At 48.5% G+C, this 25,386-nt stretch overlaps 1 protein-coding gene across 1 annotated transcript in view; it reads left to right on the forward strand.

Moving 5' to 3' along the window:
• The window catches only part of CORO2A (coronin 2A), a 70,304-nt gene that overhangs the window by 39,065 nt on the left and 5,853 nt on the right, over window positions 1–25,386 (forward strand). Inside the window, exons 2-8 of the mRNA XM_056847952.1 lie at window positions 13,056–13,256; window positions 14,963–15,079; window positions 15,653–15,802; window positions 17,905–18,084; window positions 19,526–19,642; window positions 21,737–21,841; window positions 23,715–23,811. Of these exons, the coding sequence (XP_056703930.1) occupies window positions 13,056–13,256; window positions 14,963–15,079; window positions 15,653–15,802; window positions 17,905–18,084; window positions 19,526–19,642; window positions 21,737–21,841; window positions 23,715–23,811 (967 nt within the window). The remainder of the gene's footprint in view (window positions 1–13,055; window positions 13,257–14,962; window positions 15,080–15,652; window positions 15,803–17,904; window positions 18,085–19,525; window positions 19,643–21,736; window positions 21,842–23,714; window positions 23,812–25,386) is intronic.

The raw sequence follows: 25,386 nt of genomic DNA on the forward strand, positions 1-25,386 counted from the left end.
AATCTCCTTCCCTTCGCCTCCCCACAACAGAGTCCTTGTGAGGTAGGTGGGGCTGAGAGAGTTCCGAGAGAACTGTGACTAGCCCAAGGTCACTCAGCTGGCTTTGTGTGGAGGAGTGAAGAAACTAACCCGGTTCACCAGGTTAGAGTCTGCCACTCATGTGGAGGAGTGGGGATCAAACCCGGCAACTCCAGATTAGAGTCTGCCGCTCTTAACCACTACAACCACATGGAAAGGCCATGGCTCAGTAGCAGAGCATCTGCTTTGGTGTGCGGAAGGTCCCAGGTTCAATCCCCAAAATCTCTAGTAAAAACCATCAGGGAGTAGGTGATGTGAAAAACTAAGACTCTAGAGAGCTGCTGCCCATCTGAGAAGAGAGTACTGATGACTTTGATGGACCAGTGGTCTGATTCGACATAAGGCAGCTTCAAGTGTCTGTTTGTCTGGTACAGGGTACACACATGAAGCTGCCTTCTACTGAATCAGACCCTTGGTCCATCAAAGTCAGTATTGTCTACTCTGACCGGCAGCGGCTCTCCAGGGTCTCCCACATAGGTCTTTCACATCACCTACCTGCCTAGTCTCTTTAACTGAAGATGCCGGGGGTTGAACCTGAGACCTTCTGCATGCCAAGCAGATGCTCTGCCACTGAGCTCCGGCCCTTCCCCAAAGGGTATGAAGGGGGTGTGCGCTTCCAGCACTAGCGTTAGCGCATGCATGGTTTATAATAATCTGCCTTCGGGAAAGAGCCGTGAAAGGCGTTTTTGTGTGTGTTTTTGCAAGGATAGGAGAAGGAATTATGTCACATCCAAGTCTGAACTGCCTCTAAGCATGCAGCCTGCAGCAGGGGAAACTGTCTAGACCCACATTGCGTCTGTCTCGAGCAGAAATCCCCCGTTTAAGTGGAAGCCCTTGGAATTATACCTGAGCCTTGGCTCCTGCCCCCGGGCAGGTTAGTCAAACAACGGAGCCGATAACTGATACCCGGAGGTCATGGGCAAACATGCGGAGACTGTAAACAGAGCTGATTCACCTGACTGACAAGGAGGCAGCGAAGGCCACGCCCAAGCAGGCAAGGTTTCGGGTTCCAATTTCGTTGTTTTGTTTGCTCTGTACTCACACTGGACGGGTGCAGGCAGGGCGTTAGACGTGCCTTGTCGGCATGGGTTGCTGAATGCATTCGTTCCTAATTATTATTATTTTTAAAAATCTTTTTTTCATTTTTTTAAAGAATCGTTCTGCATCTTTGGTTTCACGGAAGGTGGCTGGGCGTAACCCACCGGCCGGCCAAGAAGCATTGACTCTATTGGGAACGGGTCGCAAATCAATGAAAGGTGAGTGGCTTCCAAAGAAACCAGTTCGTTGTTAATGGTGGCGAGGGTCAGGTCAGTGTAACAAATGCCTGCGGGATTTGGCCGGCCAGCCTGTTGTGTACGGTGGCCCACTAGGGGCACGATGAAGCCCCTGTCAGTCCATGGCTGATGGGTTGGATGGCCAGAGTGGTCAATACTAAAGCAGCTGGACTCGCACCTGTGGCTTTTAGAAAAGCTTCATCTGCAGACATTGTGTGTGTGTGTGTTGAGTGCCGTCAAGTCGCTTCCGACTCACGGCGACCCTGTGGTCATTTATGCATGGGAAGCTTTGCCTTGGATTTGCCGCTCTCTCGGTGCACATGGCCCTCATCCGAATTCTCAAAACTCTGCACGGGGGGCTTATTGTTGAGTTTTGAGAATTTGGATGGGGAAAAAGTGCATCGAGAAAGCGGCAAATTCAAGGCCAAATTTCCCGTGCATTAACGGCTTATGATTCAGTGTCCTCCAAAACGCCATATCTTTCGCAGCCTTGTTCAGGTCGTGCCAATTGAGGGACGGGGCTTCCTTTGTAGAGTCAATCCATCTCTTGTTGGGTCTTCCTCTTTTCTTGCTGCCTTCGACTTTTCCTAGCAGACATTAGCTGCCGATGATTCTCACCTCCGTGGCGGGGAAAGATTCACTGGCCACGCTGGATGCCAACCCTGCCTTACGACCTGCCTTGCCAGGTGGAAGAAACAAGGGGTTTCTCATGCCTCTGATTCAGTACATTGTCTATGCTCACCTTAACAGGTCACAATCTGGCCTGGAGGAAAATGGCTTCCTAACCCCGGTGGCCACTTTGGGGTCAGGAAGCAATTTTCCTCCAGGTCAGATTGGCCAGGGATCCTGGAGGGTGGGTTTTTTTTTGGGGGGGGGGCATCTTCTGGGCGTGGAGTATGGATCGCTGGGGGTGTGTGGGGGGAGGTAATTGTGAATTTCCTGTATCGTGCAGGGGGTTGGACTAGATGACCCTGGTGGTTCCTTCCAACTATGATTCTATGAAGTTGTGCAGGCCTGATTTAATGTAGGCCCAAACTGATAGGCCCCTGCTCCAAGGAGCTTACAATATGTTTCACCAGTGTGGGAGATGTCAATGGTGGGAGAGGGAAGGGGTGAATGGGAGACTTGGCTTAACCTTGTGTTACTAATTTTGACAGAAGAGTGATCCAATATCCTGGTCTCAGATTTCAGGCAGCTGTGCAGAACAATTAGCAAGCGACAAATCTGCTCTTCGAAGTCAAAATGTGTTTGTGAGCTTGCAGAAATTTTGAGCTAGAAATCAGCTGTTTTGCAAAGTGAAAAAAACCAGTGACGTATCTCAGACAAAAAGGAGAGCCAGTGTGGTTTAGTGGTTAGAGTGTCAGACCAGGGACTGAGAGAACCCGGGTTCAACAATCCCACTTGGCTATGGAACTCACTGGGTTAGCTTGGGTCAGTCATTCTCCCTCTGCCTGATCCAGTTTGCTGGGTGGCTGTTGCAAAGATAACATGGGGAGGTGAGAACTGTAAAAGCCCCCCCCCCAGCTGTAAGAGGAAGGGTTGGGCAGAAATGTACAGGAGAGATCATAGAATCATGGGGTTGGAAGGGACCACCAGGTTCATCTAGTCCAACCCCCTGCAAAATGCAGGAATGTCACAACTACCTCCACCCCCCCACACACACACATCCAGCACCCCCTACTCCATGCCCGGAAGATGGCCAAGATGCCCTCCCTCTCATGAACTGCCTAAGTTCATAGAATCAGCATTGCTGACAGATGGCCATCTAGCCTCTGCTTCAAAACCTCCAGGGAAGGAGTGCTTACCACCTCCCCAGGAAGCCTGTTCCACTGAGGAACCGCTCTAACTGTTAGGAAGTTCTTCCTAATGTCTAAATGGAAACTCTTTTGATTTAATTTCAACCCGTTGGTTCTGGTCCGACCTTCTGGGGCAACAGAAAACAACTCGGCACCCTCCTCTATATGACAGCCCTTCAAGTACTTGAAGATGCAAGTTATCTAGATACCATAAGAAATGGATTTTCACTTGGTTTAACTATCATTCCCTGTTTCCCATTTTCTGGTTGATAACTAAGAAACGTAGGGTTGCCAACCTCCAGGTACTAGCTGGAGATCTCCTGCTATTACAACTGATCTCCAGCCGATAGAGATCAGTTCACCTGGAGACAATGGCCGCTTTGGCAATTGGGCTCCATGGCATTGAAGCCCCTCTCCAAACCACGCCGCCCCTCAGGCTCTGCCCCCAAAATCTCCCCGTCGGTGGGGAAGAGGGATCTGGCAACCCTAAAGAAACGGGCTATAGTCGTGTGAGAAGTGGTGGTTATAACTGCTGAAATATTGGCAGAGCTAAAGGCATTGAATGTGGTTTCACTCTCTATACAAAAAGCAAGATCTTCCAAGTTTCAGTTGGCACAGCAAGACTCAACTTTTTCTTTTTTTAATGCTTAATTACTCCTGCTGTAGTATATTGTGGATAGAGTAGTGTGTGATGACGTCCTTGCTTTGATAAATGATGGGTGCCATCCTGTCCCAGGGTATATACAAAACGGCAGAGGAAGTACGAATTCTTCGACATGGGGAATTACCCAAGTTTATTTTCGCTTGCTGAAGTGGAGACAAGTATAAGTATTTATCCTTGGTGGGTTGGGCTTCAGGCATGTAGGGGGGGGGGAACCCCTGCTTCGGATAGAGAAAAGAAGGCGGTTAAGGGGAGACGTGATAGAGGTCTGTACAATTATGCATGGTAGGGAGAGATTGGACAGGGAGAAGCTTTTCTCCCTCTCTCCTAATACCAGAACGCGGGGTCATCTGCTGTAGCTGGAGGGTGAGAGATTCAAAACAGATAAAAGGAAGTATTTCTTCACACAACGTGTCGTTCAGTTGTGGAACTCCCTGCCCCAGGATGTGGTGACGGCTGCCAACTTGGAAGGCTTTAAGAGGGGAGTGGACGTGTTCATGGAGGAGAGGGCTATCCACGGCTGCTAGTCAAAATGGGGCAGGGAGTTCCACAATTTAACTATGCATAGTGTGAAGAAATACTTCCTTTTATCGGTTTTGAATCTCTCGCATGAACCATCTTTCCGGGAGTTCTCTGTTTTTCATCCTTTCATATTTGTTGGTCCCAAAAGGTTTGCAAAACTTGTGAGCCCATGTAGCATTTTTGCATCAGCATGGCTGCTCACCTTTACCTGTGCCACACCATTTGCGATGCTCTAATGACCCGGGGGGTGGGTGGGAACCAAAAATGGTAAACTGACTCGCTGTTTTTCAGACGCTTTCCATCTTCGTCATTTGGAGGCGATGGCTACTCAAGGGCAGGCGAGCAGCTCTTTACCAGCCTGTTCCAGAACGTGACTTGTGGGACTGGAGGCAGGCAGGCCTCGATGGCAGAGTTCAATTCGCTGCTTGAAATCATTGTGTGATCTATTTGAATTAGGGGGTTGGGGAAAGGGGAATTGGCATGTTATTTGTTCTCTGGAATAATGGGTGCTTGTGCGTGGGAGTTTTACCGGAGGTTCGTTGCTCGCTGGACCCGCACTTTCTTCTCGCGGAGCTATGCACCAGCAGTTTCCAGGCTCAAAACAAGAAGCTGTTGAGTCCCCGCCCCTTGAAATGCCGCTTTGTCATTTGCTGCAGTGCTTAGAAGTCCCGTCCCCCTGCAGAAACCCAAGTGCCGGGTCAAAAAGCATTTTATAAAACAAAACAGAGCTCCCTAAAAGAATTGGGAGGGGAGAAACCCAAGCCTTGCTTCTAAATGCCTCTCTTCTGCTCAGAAAGAATTCCCAGGAAGCATTTGAATCCCTTCCTCTTGACATGCTGCTTTGTAATTGGCTGTAGTTCTTTCTGTGAGAGAAACGTCCCATATCCTACGCTTTGCCTTATGCATGGGGATTTCACCCGGGCTGAGCTCAGGGGAGAAGGAAGAATCGGGTTAACAGAGGTACGGGAAGTCCCAGGATTTGTGAGAGCTGACAGTGAGGTCATCTCTAGTGGAGGGAAAACTCATGCATAACTCCAAGGAACAACCGAGACAGACCGAGGGCGAACGTGAGTGAAAGTACCCATGCGTAACCGACCAATGACCGTTCTTGACGAGTGAGCGTGTCAGCTATTTTTACAAAATAGTGAAGTTTAAATTTTAACTAAACGGAAGGATGAGAGAGCCTGTGTATGGAGTTGCAACAGTACCTTTGTTAGCCAGCCTGAAAAATCTGAAGTCCACAACCCGCTGGGGCAGGGTTCCCCAACATGGTGCCCATGGACACCATGGGTCCTGCCAATACTTCCCCTGACACCCTCCAAGCCTTTCAGAAAGGAGGCAGGGCCATTGCAAGGCGGGACTTGTTTTTGGCTGCCTTTAGTCAAACAAAAGGGTTTTCCGTGGCTGCATTAGCAGCTGCAACCGCTGGAAGATCAAGAGAACTGGTAAGCGCTCAGGCATGTGCTTCCATTTCCCATCAAGGCTCCTCTTTTTATTCCCCCTTCTCGTTCTCCCCTCCTCTCACCAGGGCTTTCCTTCGGCTCTTTTTATTCTCCTGCAATTGCAAAGCAAAGAGGGATGTTATTGGATTTTGGCTCCACCTCCTGCAGCAGCCATTTTGTGGTGGCGCTCACCCCCCCCCCGGGTTGTCATGTCCCTCTTCGCCACTGGTGGGAGTATTTTGGGGGCGGAGCCTGAGGAGGGCAGGGTTTGGGGAGGGGAGGGACTTCAATGCCATAGAGTCCAATGGCCAATGCGGCCATTTTCTCCAAGTGAACTGATCTCTATCGGCTGGAGATCAATTGTAATAGCAGATCTCCAGTGACTACCCGGAGGTTGTGCAACCAAAATAAATCAGCCCTAAATTAAACCTCTCAACTTGTATTGTATAACTTCGGTTACAATGTGCAATAATGTACAACGCGCAAACTATAAACATGCTATTCACATAAGCAAACCACTCTTGTGTGTGTGTGTGTGTGTGTGTGTGTGTGTGTGTGTGTGTTAAGTGCCGTCAAGTCGCTTCTGACTTATGGCGACCCTTTGAATGAAAGTCCTCCAAAATGTCCTATCTTTGACAGCCTTGCTCAGATGTTGCAAATTGAAGGCTGTGGCTTCCTTTATTGAGTCAATCCATCTCCTGTTGGGTCTTCCTCTTTTCCTGTTGTAAGACCACTCTTACAACAATGCAAAACCAAAGAAATAAGTCCATACAACCCCTCTGCTTCCATAAAATGGGGATATTTTAGACTGCCGCTTTAGAAGTTACTGTGTAAAACCTTGTGTAGTCCACAATACACAATGGGGCTGTCAACACTGGCCTTCCTGCTCAGTGACCTCCTGAGTCCAGATTGCACGGAGACAAATAACTACTTAGATAATTCAGGGAAATATTTCTTCTGTGCTGCGGGTAAACTCCCTGCTTTCTTTGAATGGAAAGATAACCGTCTCTTCTCTGTTTAGGGCCAAGAAATCTGACTGTTAAATTCCTTTTTATTGTGCAAAGAAATCACCTGGTACATTCACAGTTAGAGTTCATGGAAAAGAGATTAAGACAGGTGTTGAAATGTAGCCTTAGGTGCCGCTTGGTAACACGTTGACCTTGTCAAGTCATAGTATGTCTCTGTTTTTTTTTTTTTTTTTTAAAAAGCTTATACAGTTAAGGCAGCAGGGCATATATTTCCATTGTGCCCTCGTATGAAGTGAGCAACTGCCTTGCATTCTTGGGCAGGTTCCCAGCTTGACTACTGCAGTGAAGTCTTTGTATGGCTGCCCTTGAAGACTGTTCAGAACACAGCTGCCCAAATATTGGCCAGTGACATCAGTACAGACCACATAATACCAATATTGAAAGACCTCCAGGGGCTTCCAGATGCTGATGTTAACTGGACAAACTCTAAAGGGCTTGGGTCCATGATATCTCAAGGACCAACTTTCCCCCCATGAAATGCCCTGCCCTGCCCTTTGCCCCACATGCTAAGATGAGCAACTAATGCCTTCATCTGTAGAAGTTTGTTACTGGAGACTAGCAGCAGCTGGGGATGGCATGGTCGCGGCGCTGTCGCGGGGCCCCCAATGAGGTTTCGTGGCCGCCGCAGTGGGGGAAAAGGGGGTTTTATTTAAAAAAACCCGAAAATGGGAGGAAAGACCCCATAGCAAACAGCGATGTTGCGCCATCGAGAATGGTGTTGCGGCAACACCATTGTGTTAGGGGGCATTCCCACTTGCAGCTCCGCGTCCCAGGATGTCGGCGTGGGGCTATGCAATGGGAGATCACCGGTGGGAGGCCGCGCTGGCATCTGAGGGGGGCCGGCATAAGTGGCTCCATGCCGGCATCCATGCCACTTTGGACGGCGCAAGTGGCACGGACACTGGCGTAGGGGTCGCGCAGCCTCCAAAGAAGTGTTCTCCCCCCCGCCCAGGAATGCACTGTTAACTGATGACGGCAAGAAGGGAGGGCCTTTTCTGTCCTTCCTAGGCCCACCCACCTTTCTCCTGAGATGTCCAGAGATCTAGTAAAAACCTTTCTGTTCTACCAGGTCTTTGAGGTTGTTGGATTGACTTCAGTAGGGATTCCGGTTGCTGATTCTGAGATTTTGGTTCTCCTGCGATTGATTAACATGATTATTACGCTTTCGCTGTTATCCTTGCTGGGTGACCTTGGGCCGGTCACGTACTCTCAGCCTAACCCACCTTACAGAGACGTTGTGAGGATTACATGGCGGACCAGGTATACAGCCCTGAGTTCTTTGGAGGATAAAAATGTACCGAGGATAAAAATGTACCAGGTTGATAGTATGTGCCGCGGAGGACTTTACTATCATCTAATGCCAACTTACTGGTGGTCCCTGGCCCAAAGAGTGTTCTGCTGGCCTCAACTAGGGCCAGGGCCTTCTCTGCCCTGGCCCCTGCCTGGTGGAATAGCCTCCCTAGTGAGACCAGAGCCCTGCGAGACCTTAAAAGAGTTCTGCAGGGCCTGCAAGACGGAGCTATTCCACCAGGCTTATGGTTGAGGCCAGCGACTGTATCTTTTTCTATCAATGTTGACCTCCCTACGTACTCACCCCTGCTCGCTTACCCCTAATATTATTCTTTGGGGCTTTATTCTCCAGCATGCCCTTACTGTAGCTACCTGTAAATTAAGGGCACCATTTGGATGTATGTTATTCTATGTGTTGATGTTTTAGGGCTGGTTTTTTAATTGTTGTTTTAATCCTTGTTCTGTTGGATTTTATCGTTTCTGTAAGCCGCTCTGAGCCCAGCTTTGGCTGGGGAGGGAGCGGTAGAAACTTGACAAATAAATAAATAGGGACCAAGAATGATAAAGAAAATGAGTGTTGGTAGAGAGGAGGAATGGACTAGGAAGTGTCTGATGGAAAATAATCCTTTGATTACAGCGCAGGTGGCAAAATCCTGCACGGCTGCAGTGAAGATTCAACGCCTTAGAGTAACCTCCATGAATTAACTGAAATGCGCAAGTTGGCTGTTTTAGATTAGGAATGTAAATTCAACATTTGTATACTGTTTGTGTTTTACCTGGCTTAAAGCTGCAAATAAATATTTTATATATATATATATAAAATATGTATGTATGTATGTGTATATGTATATATGTATGTATGTGTATATATATGTATATATATATATGTGTGTGTGTGTGTATGTGTATATGTATATATATATGTATGTGTGTGTGTGTATATATAATGTATATGTATATATGTATGTATATGTATACAAATCCAACATTTGTATACTGTTTGTGTTTTATCTGGCTTAAAGCTGCAAATAAATATAAATATGCATGTATATATGTATGTATGCGTGTATATATATGTGTGTGTGTATACACACACACATATGCACACACACATATATACACATTTACTCATACACACACAAATTTTATATACACACATGTGTGTATATATAATTTGTGTGAGTATGAGTAAATGTGTGTGTATATATGTGTGTGTGTATGTGTACACACATATATGTGTGTGTGTGTATGTATATACATATACACACACATATATAGATATGCACACACACATATATAAAATAAATAGGGATGTGTGCATGTTAGTGGCGCATGCAGGCACACCAGCATCCAGTGAGCTCTGCCCCTGAGGCCACATCTTAACGTCCTGAGCTGTAGCTTCCTGCACAACCCATAATACTTCAATCCTCAAACAGAACCCCATTGAATGAGGCACTTTGCAACCACCGCATCAGTCATGTTCAGGCAGGAGCAGAGTGGGAGGCGAAAGCGGCCCTGGGGCAAGCCAATCGGAGTGTCCCTCGTGGTGCCACGCGCCCGTGCTGCAAGGGTCGCTCAGCTCAGCAGTGCCAATGGTGGGCGGTGGCTCCCCATTGCTCCCTCCTGGAAAAACTGGCAGCAGAGAGGGAAAAGGCAATTGGTGAGCTGCCACCAGTTACCATTGCCAATGAAGGATCTCAGCTGAACGACCCCTCAGTATTGAATTCAAACCTTAAATTTCATATTCATATTTTTACTGAATTTTACTGTATTTTATTTTAATTTTTTTCCCGCTTTTACAGTTTTGTTTATTGGCTCTGTTGTTATTGGAATTATACAAGTGGTTTAACGGTTTTACTGTTATCATAAATTAGTCCATTGGTGTTGTCCCATCGAAAATTGCTTTCGTCTTCACTTGAATGTGTTCTATACGTGAATATGTATTTTCCGGTCAATGACCATAACAACAATAAAAGAAAAGACCCCTAAGTAGGGTTCCCATTTCCCCAGTTTTAGGGGGCAATTGCTCACCAATTGCTTCTGCTGCCTGCCGACTCTCAGCTGGTCGGCAGGCGGAAGCAGGCCAGGGGAAGGGAGAGGGAGCGATTGGTGTCATCTACACAATGATGTCACTTCCGGTTTATATGGAAGTTCCAGCATCACACTGGGGGGACGCTCTAGCACTCAGGAAAAAAGTGCGATACCAGAACTTCCGCACAAACTGGAACCGCTCTAACTATGGCAGTTTTGGGGGTGCCCTTTTGAGAAGGATGTTGCTGTGTATACGTGTACCCTGGAATGTCCTCGCTTCCTTTCGGTCCCACCCCATAAATGCTCATCCAGGGAACGAACGCTGTTGAATGTGTTTCTGAGTTGCGGCTATATCATAAGAACATAAGAACGGCCCTGCTGGATCAGACCCAGGCCCATCAAGTGCAGCCGTCTGCTCCCACAGCGGTCAACCAGGTGCTTCTAGGAAGCCCCCAAACAAGACGCCTGCAGCAGCGCCGTCCTGCCTGCGTTCCACCGCACCTGATATATTAGGCATGCTTCATCCAGTCGGAGGACACTTCGGTTTCCCACCAATTCCCACTGCAATCCACTGAAGCCCCCCTCCCAGTTTTGTGACTGTAGGTCAGCAAACCCTCAAGAACTACCTGAGTCAGGGTGGGAAGTCTGCAGGGGGGTGCGCGCGCGTTTGTGGGAGTTGGGTGGAAACCTTAACGAAACCGAAGCACCCTTGAGCCTTCAGAATATGTGGTTGGAGACGGGCCGGTGTGTATAATCAGATCCATGGCGAGATTCAACATTCTTAAGTTTGTTTGCTCGGTAAAGAAACTGTTACGCTCAATTTGTAGTTTGAAAAGCCAGTGCTAGTCAGACTTGTGTACGCTGAAAGAATGTGGCGGAGAGGAATTATGGGAGGTAGCGGGTGGGAAGAGATTCAGGCATAGATTATTGATGTGAGAACAGGGTGCGTTACTCGTACGCATGTGTGTGTGTTATGGGCCATCAAGTTGGCGTCCAACTTGTGGCAACCCTATGAATTAAGGATCTCCAAGACGTCCTGTCATTCTACTTGTCCGCACCATGGTAGAAGGTGTTGTAGAAACTGATTAACTGTTTGCATCGCTGTATAAGCGTTTTCTGATACAATGGGGGTTACCGCCCTTTGCATTCCCAACGATGTATTAAGAGTTTGAAAACGTTATAAAAAATACCGTTCGCACTTCGTTTGGCCCCTTTAGCGGTGAAGACGTCTTCCAACCATTTGTTAGCCGTGGTATCCAAAAACCCTTTTAAAGCGATGTTTTTTATAACATTTTCAAACTCTTAATACATCGCTGGGAATACAAAGTGCGGTAACCCCCAACGTTGTAAAGTTCACTCGAAAACATTTTGGAGACAAAATGGGGGGGGGGGAAATGGTGCGGACAGACAAACATAAGACGTTTCGTTAAATGTCTCACAAACGTTTCATCCTTTAGTGCGGAAATTAACAGCTTGGCTCAGTGCGTCTTGACTTCTCGTGGTGTGACCAAAGTACAGTAGTCTCAGTTTAGTTGTTTTCGCTTCTAGGGAGACTTGGTTTGATCTAGAACCCACATTGCTTGTCTTTTTGGCGGTCCACAGTATCCATAAAACTCTCCTCCGACGCGAGAGCCTCCCTATTTTCATCTGTCGCCTGCTCAGGGAGACGTTGTTGTGGCAGCGGCTGCAGGGGTGAACCTACATTTTTGGGGCCCTGAAGCTTGAACTGTTATGGGGGGCCCATTCACAACCAGCCACAATAGGGCAACATCCGACAAGGTCCGAAGGGCCTTGCTGCCCTTGCAAGGACCTCGAGGCCCAAGTGGCGGAGAACAGGGTGGTGGGGTGGAGCCCTTGAAAATGGGTCATACAGTGAGCCCCTTCCCACCAGCAATGAGGTCTGGGTAACCGCTGTTATCTTTTTCATTGGAGTTGTTCTATGGCAGATGTATTGGTTTATTCTCTAATAGAGAGGTGGAAGGTCATCAGAGGGGGCTCGTTGAAAATCTGATTTTTGGGGTTAAAATGCACAAGCGAGACAAGCACTGCCTGAATTGAGAATTCAGATGACTTTTTATGGTTCCGATTGGCTCTAGCCTAAGGACTGAGCTATAGAACTATTAAGCCATGCACCAACGAAGGATTCGAGGATCCAGCTGCCCAAATGTAGTCTGTAAATAGATTCTGGTGAGCTCAGCGAGCCCATACAGGCCCCTGAGAAAATTTTGACATTTGACCAGTTACAGGGACATTTCGAGGCCATATAAAATGGGTATTAGAGCGTATTCTGAGGTCGATATTAAATACTACAACCCATGGGCGCATGATTCTATCACTAAAATAGCCTTATTTTTTTTTAAATAACAAACACTTAAAAAAAACTCCATCGATTTTGTTGAAAAATTCACTCATTAAAAAAAAAAGTTGCTTCAGGGCCCCTCTGGGACTAGAGGCCCTGAATCATAGAATAGAATCATAGCGTTGGAAGGGACCACCAGGGTCATCTAGTCCAACCCCCTGCACAATGCAGGGAATTCACAACTACCTCCCCTCCACACCCCGAGTGACCCGTACTCCATGCCCAGAAAATGGCCAAGATGCCCTCCCTCTCATCATCTGCCTAAGTTCATAGAATCAGCTTTGCTGACAAATGGCCATCTAGCCTCTTCTTAGAAACCTCCAGGGAAGGAGAGCTCACCACCTCCCGAGGAAGCCTGTTCCACTGAGGAACCATTCTGACTGTTAGAAAATTCTTCCTAATGTCTAGATGGAAACTCTTTTGATTTAATTTCAACCCGTAGGTTCTGGTCCGACCTTCTGAGGCAACAGAAAACAACTCAGCTTAATGAAGTTTAAGCTTTGTTAGCTTCATAGTAGATCCACCACCGCGCGGGTTGTAAGGTTCACGCTCGTCTTCCCTTTTCCCCTTGCAGATGTCATGGTGCCCTCAGTATCGCAGCTCGAAGTTCCGCCACGTCTACGGCAAGGCCACCAGCAAGGAGAACTGCTACGACTGCGTCCCCATCACCCGGAGCGTCCACGACAACCACTTCTGCGCCGTGAACCCGCGTTTCATCGCCGTCGTGACGGAGTGCGCGGGCGGAGGGGCCTTCCTTGTGATACCAGTCAATCAAGTGAGCACCGCTTGAGGTTGTCTGATACAGAAGGGGAGTGTGTGTGTGTGTGTGTGTGTGTGTGTGTGTGTGTACACAAGGTAGCAATGAGAGGCCGGCTCCTTTGGCACTCCTTTTTGCTCGTAAACATGTTTTGCGCTGAGCCAGGGCTGGAAAGGCCAAAAGACAGTGGACCCCGTCTACTGGTTCATTCCCCCATGAGCAGAGACCTGGGCAGTGGTCTTGGCCTGTATCCAGCCATGCCATTTCGAACCTGTATAGGCATTAAAAAAAAAAAGAGCAGGTAGTGATTTTCGCTGATTCTCCAAACCAGCTCACTGAGCAACCCCCCCTTTGTTCTTTGAGTCCATGGACTTTGTGGTGGGCAAAGCCGGGGGTTTGTAGTAAGAACCTGCAGATACCTCTGCCAGCTTGGTGTAGTGGTTAAGAACGGCGGACTCTAATCTGGAGAACTGGGTTTGATTCCCCACTACTCCATATGAGCGGCAGAGGCTAATCTGGAGAACCGGCTTGGTTTCCCCACTCCTACACTTGAAGCCTGCTGGCTAGTCACAGTTCTCTCAGAGCTCTCTCACTCTCACTCAGGATGTGTGAAGGGGCTGTGGCTCAGTGGTAGAGCATCTGCTTGGCATGCAGAAGTTCCCAGGTTCTATCCCCGGCATCTGCAGTTAAAGGAACCAGGCAAATAGGTGATGTGAATAGACCCCTGCCTGAGACCCTGGAGAGCCGCTGCTGGTCTGAGTAGACAATACTGACTTTGATGGACCAAGGGCCTGATTCAGTATAAGGCAGTTTCATGTGTTCAACTCCTTCTCCTCCTTCTAGGTAAGTGGGGGGGGGGGCAACAGGGTTTGGTGCCCCTCCAATTCTGGTGCCCTTGGCAATTGCCGAGGTGTGCCTAATGGATGGGCTCCTCTCTTTTTTCCTGGTTCTGGGCAGTACATTTCAGAATTCGCCAGACTGCAAGGGTAAAAACAGACAGAAGATGTTCAGACCAGTTACAATGAGTTCCTTATTTGCAGTGTGAGCCCAGATCTGCAGCGTAGGAATTATGAAGCTACATTCTAGCAAATCAAATGCTGGATCAGCTGTTCTTCTTGCATTCTTTCCTTAATGCATCAAACTAGTTGTTCACTTTGTTTTTATAGGTGCATTGCATGTATCTGCATTTTCACCTTGGGGGAAAAATCTGAAATATATTTTAAAAAAACACAATACTGCACTTGGGCATGGTGGTGATGTCACAGGCACTAGCCAATTGGTGCACTTCACAGACAGCTTTTCCTCAGATCAAAGTCACCATGCTGGTCAAGTGGACAAACTGGTTTTTCAGAGATGGCAGCAGGAAAGAAAAAGCCATGTCTCTACTGAGTATAGTACTGAGTATTTTCAAAAAAATATGTGGGGCAATTCACCCTGGAACGCACTGCTAATTACTATGCAAAAATGGCCTTAAACAGGCTCCATTGTCATTTTTATATCTGAGTTTTGGAATAAAAGGTAATTCCATTGAATTAGAAGTTGGGTTGTGGCTCTGGTGGTTGGATATGAATAGGAAGCACCTCCAAGAGAAGAAAATAAGGTTTAATGTTATTGGGATAAAAACCAAGAAGACGGGTGTGGTCTTCGTTTTGGCCTACATCAGTTGCCAAGCCTCATTGTAGACTCAGCACCCTGGGGACTGAATTCTTCTGTTTGTTTTTCAGACGGGAAAACTTGATCCACACTACCCTCGTGTCAGCGGGCACAAAGGCAATGTGCTGGACATTAAGTGGAACCCTTTCAACGACTTTGTAATAGCTTCTTGCTCTGAAGATGCAACTGTGAGTTGTGGGGGGGGGATATGGGGGTCTGTGAAACACTTGCCTTCCAAGCTGACAGCCATCGCCACATCCTGGGGCAGGGAGTTCCACAATGTTATGCGTTGTATGTAGAAATACTTCCTTTTACCTGTTTGAATCTCTCACCCTCCAGCTTCAGCAGATGACCCCGCGTTCTAGTATTATGAGAGAGGGAGAAAAGCTTTTCTGTGTCCACTCTCTCCATACCATACATAATTTGATAGACCTCTATCGTATCTCCCCTTAACTGCCTTCTTACCAAGCTAAACAGCCCCAAGCATTTGAACTGCTCCGCATAGGGCAGTTTATCTAGCCCCCTGATCATCCTGGTTGCTCTTCTCTGCACCTTCTGAAGCTCCGCAATGTTATTTTTCAGGTGTGGTGACCAGTGAAGGGTGAGCTGGGTGTGAACTGGAGGCGCCCCCTCCTCCATCTCCCCCACTGCATACCAGCTCCCCTTTGCTGGTTTAACATGATCAGTCTCGATTCCTGCTGCTTCTGCTAGGGACCGGGTTGATTAATGGAACAATCTCTGCCTCCCGTTGCGTCGCTCAGGTGAAAGTCTGGAACATTCCGCAGCACTTGCTAACAAAAAGCATCACGCATGCGCAGAAGGAGCTCCTGGGTCATGCGCGGAGGGTGGGGCTTATCGAATGGCACCCGACGGCGAGCGACATCCTTTTCAGCACCGGTTATGATTATAAGGTGAGTTGTTGTATAGGGAACCCTTCCCTTCCCTTTCTTTCTTTCTTTCTTTCTTTCTTTCTTTCTTTCTTTCTTTCTTTCTTTCTTTCTTTCTTTCTTTCTTTCTTTCTTTCTTTCTTTCTTTCTTTCTTTCTTTCTTTCTTTCTTTCTTTCTTTCTTTCTTTCTTTCTTTCTTTCTTTCTTTCTTTCTTGAACAAAAACACAATAAACACATTTGTGTGGCAAGGGAAGAAACCAAGAATAAGACTCAAAGCCCTCCAAGATGGAAAAAAAGAGAGGGGGACTTGCGTTTCCCAATCTCACACTTTACTATCAAGCAGCTTCCCTAGTATCACTAGCAGATTGGATAATTCATCCTGGAGACAGGAAGATTAGATTGGAAAAAGCTGGCATGGACCAAGGCTTCCATTCCCTTCTATGGAAAAAGAGAGATACTAAGCACACAGACCTCACAGAATACGATAGTAACATAAGAGGACATCTTCTGTAGATATGGGAATCGCTAAAAATAATTCTTAGCCCTTCCCCATCAATATTAATGACACCCGTGGAAGCCTATTTGGAGTTTTCTACTAGTAGAAAACAAAAACAAGGGAACTTTTGATTTCAGTCTGGAAAGTTTTATTTTCACATGGGTTGTGCACAGAATAGAAAAGGGCGGCAGCATGTCCATGTCACGGGGGAAATAATTTTGCCTCCACATTTCTTTCTTGTCCTCCAGATCATCGGGGGTCACAAATCTTGCCCTTGCAACCCTACTGCACGGGGAAGAAGCGTACAGTTCAGTTTGGTTATTCTGCAGTTTCTTTTTGTGTGTGTGTTGTTAGCTACAAAATGACATGGAAGCTTCCCAAGTCAGAGCCGTTGCTGAATATAATTCCCCCCCCCCCCCAGTGGTTAGAGGGAACAGAACTTCAGTGTCCTGAATGGCATCTTGGGTTTGGTCAGGACTAGTAGAAGACACAAAAACAGGGCCACAGGCAAAGCAGCATGCCTCTCTGCTTTTGTTCCCATGATTTGTTTGGGTTGCAGAATTCAGATACAGCTTTTGCGGAATTGGGCTTACCTAAATGCAGACCTCTGGATCTACTTTGTTTTAAGGCAGATGTCTGCTCGTTTCCTCCTGTCCCTCCCTCCTAGGGATACCAACCTCCAGGTAGTAGCTGGAGATCTCCTGCTATTACAACTGATCTCCAGCCGATAGAGATCAGTTCACCTGGAGAAAATGGTTGCTTTGGCAATTGGACTCTATGGCATTGAAGTCCCTCCCCTCTCCAACCCCCCCTCCTCAGGCTTCGCCCAAAAAACCTCCCATCGGTGGTGAAAAGGGACCTGGCAATGCTACTCCCTCCCTATCCTCCTTGTTGCTAAGTATCATAGAATCATAGAGTTGGAAGGGACCACCAGGGTCATCTAGTCCAACTCCCTGCACAATGCAGGAAATTCACAACTACCTCCCCCCCACACACCCAGTGACCTATACTCCATGCCCAGAAGATGGCCAAGATGCCCTCCCTCTCATCATCTGCCTAAGGTTATAGAATCAGCATTGCTGAGAGATGGCCATCTAGCGTCTGCTTAAAAACCTCCAGGGAAGGAGAGCTCACCACCTCCCAAGGAAGCCTGTTCCACTGAGGAACCGCTCTGACTGTTAGAAAATTCTTCCTAATGTCTAGATGGAAACTCTTCTGATTTAATTTCAACCCATTGGTTCTGGTCCAACCTTCTGGGGCAACAGAAAACAACTTGGCACCCTCCTCTATATGACAGCCCTTCAAGTACTTGAAGATGGTTATCCTATCACCTCTCAGCCTTCTCCTTTTCAAGCTAAACATACCCAGCTCCTTCAACCTTTCCTCATAGGACTTGGTCTCCAGACCCCTCACCATCTTTGTTGCCCTCCTCTGGACAAGTTCCAGCTTGTCTACATCTTTCTTAAATTGCAGCTTACCTCAGGCGCTGCTCCCACTCTGGCTTCTGTGCGGGCCGCTCTCTAGGTGTGAATGGACAGTGTCTGTGGAAAGACACACACCATCAGGGGCTGTCCCCGCAACGCTTCTTTTGCGAATGTGCTGACGAGCATGTGTCCCTCTCTGCCTCAGATCATGATCTGGAACCTCAACACCAAAGAGTCCGTCATTCAAGACCCGGTGAAGACAATCAGCTTCCACACAGACGTGATCCTTTCCATGTCGTTCAACACAGACGGGAGCCTCCTGGCCACAGCCTGCAGGGACAGGAAAATACGGATCATCGACCCCCGAGCAGGAACCCTCTTACAGGTACGGAAAGGTTTTACCAGTACCCACTGAGACCTTGCTGTCTTACACCCATAGAAAACAGGAACAAAGTCCTTTCCTGTATGTCCTTGTAGCCAGAGACAGAACATTTGGCTCCAAGGACATACTCAGGGACCACAAACCTGAGCCTCATCGATGTATTGGGTGATATCAGCCCAGTAAACCAGGGATTGTAATCTTATCTGGAACAAAGAAGTAACTAAACATTTCATCAAGGTGAGGAAGGTTATCGTAACAGAGCTTGTGTGCAAACTTTCTTCCTTGTGACCTCTTCCACAGTGAGGCTGTATTATTTATTTATTTGAAACATTTAAACCAGGGATGGGGAACCTCAGGCCCGGGGGCCGTATGCGGCCCCCGAAGACATTTTCTGCGGCCTCGGGAGCTCCGGGGCCGGGTGTGTGTGTGTGGGGAAGCGTGGAGGTTGGGGCCTGGTCGCGTGGGGCCGGCGTTCACAGGTGTGTGTGTGGGGGGGGGAAGGCTTTTCTTTCTTTTCTTCTTTTTCTCTCCCTCTCCTTTCTCTCCCTCTTTTTCTGTCTCTTTGTCTGTCTCCCTCCGTCCTTTTCTTTCTTTCTTTCTTTCTCCCCCTCCCTCCATTTCCTTCTCCCTTTCTCTCTCTTTTCCCCTCCCTCCCTTTTCCTCTTTCTCTGTTTTCTTTCCTTCCTCCCTTCCTTCCCTGTGGATCGGCTGCCTCCTGGCGCCTCGTTTGCTCAGGCCTACCACTGGTTGCCCTCCCACCTGGGAGGGGGGAGGACAAGGGAGCGGGGGCGCCCTCCAGGCCTTCTCTGCGTGGTCTCCCCTGGGGTTGCCAACCTCCAGGTGGTGGCTGGAGACCTGGAAACCGTAGTCCCCCCCCCGGGAGATCTACACCTGGTTATGGCCCCCGAATAATGTTATAAATGTGCAAATGGCCCTTGGCAGGAAAAAGGTTCCCCACCCCTGATTTAAACACTTATGTGCCGCCTTTCCACCTTGGGCTAGTCACAGCTGTCTTGGAGCTCTCAGCCCCACCTGCCTCACAAGGTGTCTGTTGTGGGGAGGGGAAGGGAAGGTGATTGTCAGCCGGTTTGATTCTTCCTTAAGTGGTAGAGAAAGTCGCCATATAACAACCAACTCTTCTTCTTCTTTGCCACTTTGAGTCCTCATTAGGGAGAAAGGCAGGGTATAAATATCAAAATAATTAAAATAAACATGCAGATATGTAAACATTGTCAATTGTGATGACAGTGGGTTTTCAAGAGCACAGTCCCCTTGCAGAAAGGACTTCAGTCGAAGCTTTTTGATCTCTGCGGGCTTAGCCTGGGGTAACTCCGCCTCGGATTGCTCTGCAAATACGTGCTGGGAGAGTCGCCGGGCTTAATTTAAAGAGGAAACGTGTGGCACCCTGAATTCCCTGTCGCTGACGCCCTGTGTCTTCTTGCAGGAGGCGAGCAACAAGTCCCACCGGGTGAATAAAGTTTTGTTTCTAGGAAATATGAAGAAGCTGGCCTCCACGGGGACGTCCAGGTGGAACAACAGGCAAATTGCAATATGGGACCAGGTGGGTCTCGCGCCACCATCCCTCCTTGCAGGCGGCTGCTAGGTGAAGGGTTTCCTTGCGGAGCATTCTGAGGCACTCTCTTGCTCCTCTTCGGTCATTCAGGGGGTGCCGTTAAACTCCCGACGGTTGCCTTTTTCTCTCTGCCAAACGGGAAGAGACAAAATCTCACAAAGGGGCCAGGAACAGTGGGCTTTTTGCGCTCCCAAGTCGCCGTGCCTGATGCGTTTTGAGTCCTCAGAGGCACAAAAGCAACTTTTTTAAAAGTAGAAATCTTTTATTAACAGTATTTTTAATTTTTCAAACAAATAAAACAGACATACACATCAGTTTCAGACATTATACTGGAACTTACTCCATAGTTTCATTTCAGTTACACATTCTTTGGATTATTATGTTTTTATATTTTACAATAGATTTTTAACTTAAATTCTTACATTTTATTATTATTTTTATTAACCAAGAGCTATATAATCAAAGAATATTTGCAGTATCAATCTGACAGATGTCTGAACATACGGCGCAACCATGGGGTAGCGGGGTGTTAAAAAGTGATGTAGAGCCCCGTGGCGCAGTGTGGTAAGCTGCAGTAGTGCAGTCAAAAAGCTCTGCTCACGACCTGAGTTCGATCCTGACGGAAGTCGGGTTCAGGTAGCCAGCTCAAGGTTGACTTAGCCTTCCATCCTTTGGAAGTCGGGTTCAGGTAGCCAGCTCAAGGTTGACTCAGCCTTCCATCCTTCCGAGGTCAGTAAAATGAGTACCCAGCTTGCTGGGGGTAAAGGGAAGACGACTGGGGAAGGCACTGGCAAACCACCCCATAAACAAAGTCTGCCTAGTAAACGTCGGGATGTGACGTCACCCCAGGGGTCAGGAATGACCGGGTGCTTGCACAAGGGACTACCTTTACCTTTATTCTTCTGAGGTCTGCAGGCTGGTGCTGCCCCCTTCTGTATTTTTCTCTTCCTCTGTCTCCAACACTTCGGAGGTTCGCTAGCGGCAATCTCCAGCTCAGAGCCAAGCACAGGGTAGGGAAAGGGGGGAGACTCCTGGCCCCTGCATCGAGCATGCAGTGGTCGCAGTCTGAGCAGGGGGAGGAGAAGGCCCGAGCAGTCTCAGCGCTTTAACTTGGATGCTGGTTTGGCTAGACTTGCATAGGGAAAGAGACTTTTCTGTCTTAGAATCATTGAGTTGGAAGGGGCCATACAGGCCATCTAGTCCAACTTAATGCAGGGTCAGCATAGAGCATCCTGACAATTGCTTGTCTGGCCTCTGCTTAAAGACTGCCTGTGAGGGAGAGCTCACCACCTCCCTAGGTAACTGATTATCAACTCTTCCTGTAAAATCCCCCCCCCCCCAATATCCAGCCTAATACCTTTCCGCCCTCAATTTAAACCCATTATTGCGAGTTGTATCCTGTGCTGCCAACAGGAGCAGCTCCCTGCCCTCCTCTGAGGGACAGCCCTTCAAATACTTAAAGAGAGTGATCATGTCCCCCCCTCAACCTCCTCTTCTCCAGACTAAACATTCCCAACTCCCTCAGCCTTTCCTCGTAGGGCTCTTCCTCTCCAAGACCAGAGGGTCAAATGTTTGCCTTTGCCAACTTGTCCCGAACCGCACCCAGCCCGCACCTCATTGCAAGCCGTTGCAGAGGTGTCTTAGTTGGGGTAGTGATGTGAGAGATGGGTCTAGTTCTCACTGGCAAGGGGGTAAACCTGTATATGGGCTGACGTGTGTCAGGTAGAAAATCACAAGACTGAATGCTGCTTCTCACTCACGCGTACACACTCACAAAACCCCCTCCATGTAGAAATCCAGCATATCAAGGACGAGGCTAGAGATAGAACTTATCTCCCTTATATGCTAGTTTTCTGTGTGGAGGAATGTTTTTTGGGGTAGAAGAAAATCCAACCACGTAGGTTTCCATCTCTGGCCCAAGCTCAGGTTTGCCACCTCAGTGAGAGCGAGGCTTCGGCTGCCCACAGGTAACCCGAAAATCCTTCTTGCGGGGCACCTTTGTAACCAATTATCCCTCAGACTCCTTGTTGGAAACTTCCCTCAGCTGTTTTTCGTGTGTCCCCCCCCCCCCCTTCTCTGCAGGGTGACCTTTCGGTGCCTTTAGCAGAAGAGGATGTCGACGGCTCGTCGGGTCTCTTGTTTCCTTTCTACGATGCTGACACGCACATGCTGTACGTACTGGGCAAGGTAAGTTCTTATCCTTGGCACAAGATCGCAATAAGTGTCGTGACCGTCCTCCAGGGATTCCTTGGCCGCCTCCAAACCCCCCCCCCAAGAACAAAAACCCCTTTCATAAATATCTTGGAAGCGCCCCCAAGTAATCACGACAGGTGAAACACTCCCGTGGTCCCAAAGAATCCCAAATGCGTTTCACCATCACTGTCTTCACCCGTGGTCTACCCAAGACACCAGTGTTTTACCCAATACACAACACATTATGGTGTAGTGGTTAAGAGCAGTGGTTTGGAGTGGTGGACTCTGATCTGGAGAACCGGGTTTGATTCCTCACTCCTCCACATGAGCGGCGGAGGCTAATCTGGTGAACCGGGTTGGTTTCCCCACTCCTCCACACAAAGCCAGCTGGGTGACTTTGGGCTAGTCACAGCTCTGTTAAAGCTCTCTCAGGCCCACCTACCTCACAGAGTGTCTGTTGCGGGGAGGGGAAGGAAAGGTGATTGTAAGCCTGTTTGATTCTTGCTTAAGTGGCAGAGAAAGTCGGCATATAAAAACCAACTCTTCTCGAAAAAACCTTTCTCTTATTCCGTGATTCACAATAAGGGAGGTTTGTATGTTATGATTATTTGGGGACGCTTTCTACGTAGTCATTCAAGGAGCTGTTTATCTGGTTTGGATCTTAGCGGCTTCTAAACAGCAGGTTGGATTTTCTCCTGCATATGGATTGTTTGCCGATTTTAATTTCTCCCCTTTTGTTCTACGCCTCCTTTGCCCCTCTCCCCATAGGAAGTGGTGTCCAGGTGAGTTAATAGAAGCTGTTGATGTTGAAGCTGAGAGTTTGAGTTCTGCTGCTCTGGCTCCTGCACTTATTCATGCACTTATGCCAATAAATAAATAAATAATGTTGTCTTCTGGGGCCCAGGGTTTAGTCTCCCAGTTTTTGTTTTCAGGGGCAGGGTGGAAGAGCAGACACAAGGGTTTCCTGGGCCCTGGTCTGCTGTGCACACACGGAAAGGCTTGTAACAAAAGAAGCGTGCATAACTTAGCACAAATTAACGGAATATATTATTATTATTATTAGAAGAATTGGCTTTTATATGCCTATTTTCTCTACCTTTTAAGGAGAATCAAACCGGCTTATAATTGCCTTCCCTCCCTCTTCCCACAACAGACACCTTGTGAGGTAGGTGGGGCTGAGAGAGTTTGGTGAGAACTGTGACTAGCCCAAGGTCCCCCCAGCAGGCTTCATGTGGAGGCGCGGGGATACAAACCTGGTTCACCAGACTAGAGTCCACCGCTCATGTGGAGTAGGGGAATTGGACCTAGTTCTCCAGATTAGTGTCCGCTGTTCTTAACCACTACCCCATGCTGGCCCCTAGATGAGTTTGGTACCTTCTGCATGCTAAGCAGATCCTCTATCACTGAGCCACAGCCCCTCCCCAAAATTTTCCATGGAACATTGATGGAAATGCTGTCAAGCCGCAAATGACCTCTGGCAGCCCCATGTTTTCAAGGCAAGAGATGAAGAGATGTCGTTTGCCACTGCCTCCTGAATACCAACCCATTCTTCCTTAGTGGTCTCCCATCTGAGTACTAACCAGGGTCGAACCTGCTTAGCTTCCAAGAGATCAGGCTTGCCTGGGCCATCTGGGTCTAGGCAGAGGTGCAACAGGGAAGCATCCAGCTCTCTGGCTGCTGCTCTGCTATGGCTCCCTTTTGCACAGAGGGCCCCACCCTCTTTCTGTCGTGGAAACGACAGCCTTCTCCGCAGAAGGGTGTCGAGAACTACCTCTTTCAGAGAATGGCCTCTTCTCAGTGGCTTGTCAGAAGCAACGTGGAGTTCAGTGCCACCCCCCCTTTTTTTTGTCTCTCTTGTTATCCCTAGGGTGACGGGAACATCAGGTACTACGAGATAAGTCCGGAGAAGCCATACTTCAATTACCTGATGGAATACCGTTCCCCTTTACCCCAGAAAGGAGTGGGTAAGTTTCCAGCAGCCTCGTGAGCGGTTGCGTATTGTGGAATAGTGATAAATGGGCGCCTGTGAGCAACTGATACACCAAAGCAGCTGTTTGGGGGTAGATAACAGGCCTGGCTGTGTTCTCCTTCTCTTCCGTTTTGTCACAGTCGCACCACATGGGCGAAGGGCTTGTCTCTTGTTTCTCGGTGCACTGAGAGGGCAGACCGAGACATCAGCCAAGCAGGGAAGAGCATCTTGACATTTCAGTTTTGATTCATCTTTTTCAAACTTTGTTCTGAAGAGACTTCCTCTTTCCTCTGTCCTCTGTCTGAATGTGCAAGTGTGACACAGTGTATTCACGTTTATGTAGTAAGTCTGTAGTAAGTTGATGTAAGTTTGCAGTAAGTTTGTCCACCAAACTGGTGCTCCCAGCAGTGTACAAGTATCATACACCCCTTGCCCGTCAGCATTACGTGTACGGTTGCCAACCTCCAGGTTGTAGCTGGAGATCTCTCTCTATTATATCTGATCTCCAGGTGACAGAGAAAAATGGTTCACCTGGAGAAAATGGCCGCTTTGGCCATTGGACTCTATGGCATTGAAGTCCCTCCCCTCCCCAAACCCTGTCCTCCTCAGGACCCACCCCCCAAATTCTATACCAGAGGTTAGGTACCAGTTGATACATTGTTTGTCTTGCACATTTAGTACCTGACTCCCCCCATAGTTGTTATTCGGCTCCTCCCCACCCATGGCAGCCATGTTGAGATTGGCCCCAGTATTATGTGGCAGCCATTTTGTGGTTGGCTGTACTCCTCCCACCCATGGGGCTATGTTGTGATCAGCCCCAGCCTTATGTGGCAGCCATTTTGTGGTTGGCTGCACTCCTCCCCAACCAAGGCGGCCATGTTGAGATTGGCCCCAGCCTTCTGTGGCAGCCATTTTGTGGTTGGCTGTACTCCTCCCACCCATGGCAGCCATGTTGTGATCAGCCCTGGTCTTACATGGCAGTCATTTTGTGGTTGGCTGCACTCCTCCCCACCCAAGGCAGCCATGTTGAGATTGGCCCCAGCCTTCTGTGGCAGCCATTTTGTGGTTGGCTGTACTCCTCCCACCCATGGTGGCCATGTTGTGATCAGCCCCGGTCTTACGTGGCAGCCACTTTGTGGTTGGCTGCACTCCTCCCCTCCCAAGGCGGCCATGTTGAGATTGGCCCCAGCCTTCTGTGGCAGCCATTTTGTGGTTGGCTGTACTCCTCCCACCCATGGCAGCCATGTTGTGATCAGCCCTGGTCTTACATGGCAGTCATTTTGTGGTTGGCTGCACTCCTCCCCACCCAAGGCAGCCATGTTGAGATTGGCCCCAGCCTTCTGTGGCAGCCATTTTGTGGTTGGCTGTACTCCTCCCACCCATGGTGGCCATGTTGTGATCAGCCCCGGTCTTACGTGGCAGCCACTTTGTGGTTGGCTGCACTCCTCCCCTCCCAAGGCGGCCATGTTGAGATTGGCCCCAGCCTTCTGTGGCAGCCATTTTGTGGTTGGCTGTACTCCTCCCACCCATGGCAGCCATGTTGTGATCAGCCCTGGTCTTACATGGCAGT

The sequence above is a fragment of the Euleptes europaea genome, chromosome 4 (assembly GCF_029931775.1).
Source record: "Euleptes europaea isolate rEulEur1 chromosome 4, rEulEur1.hap1, whole genome shotgun sequence".
In the NCBI taxonomy this organism is placed as follows: domain Eukaryota; kingdom Metazoa; phylum Chordata; class Lepidosauria; order Squamata; family Sphaerodactylidae; genus Euleptes; species Euleptes europaea.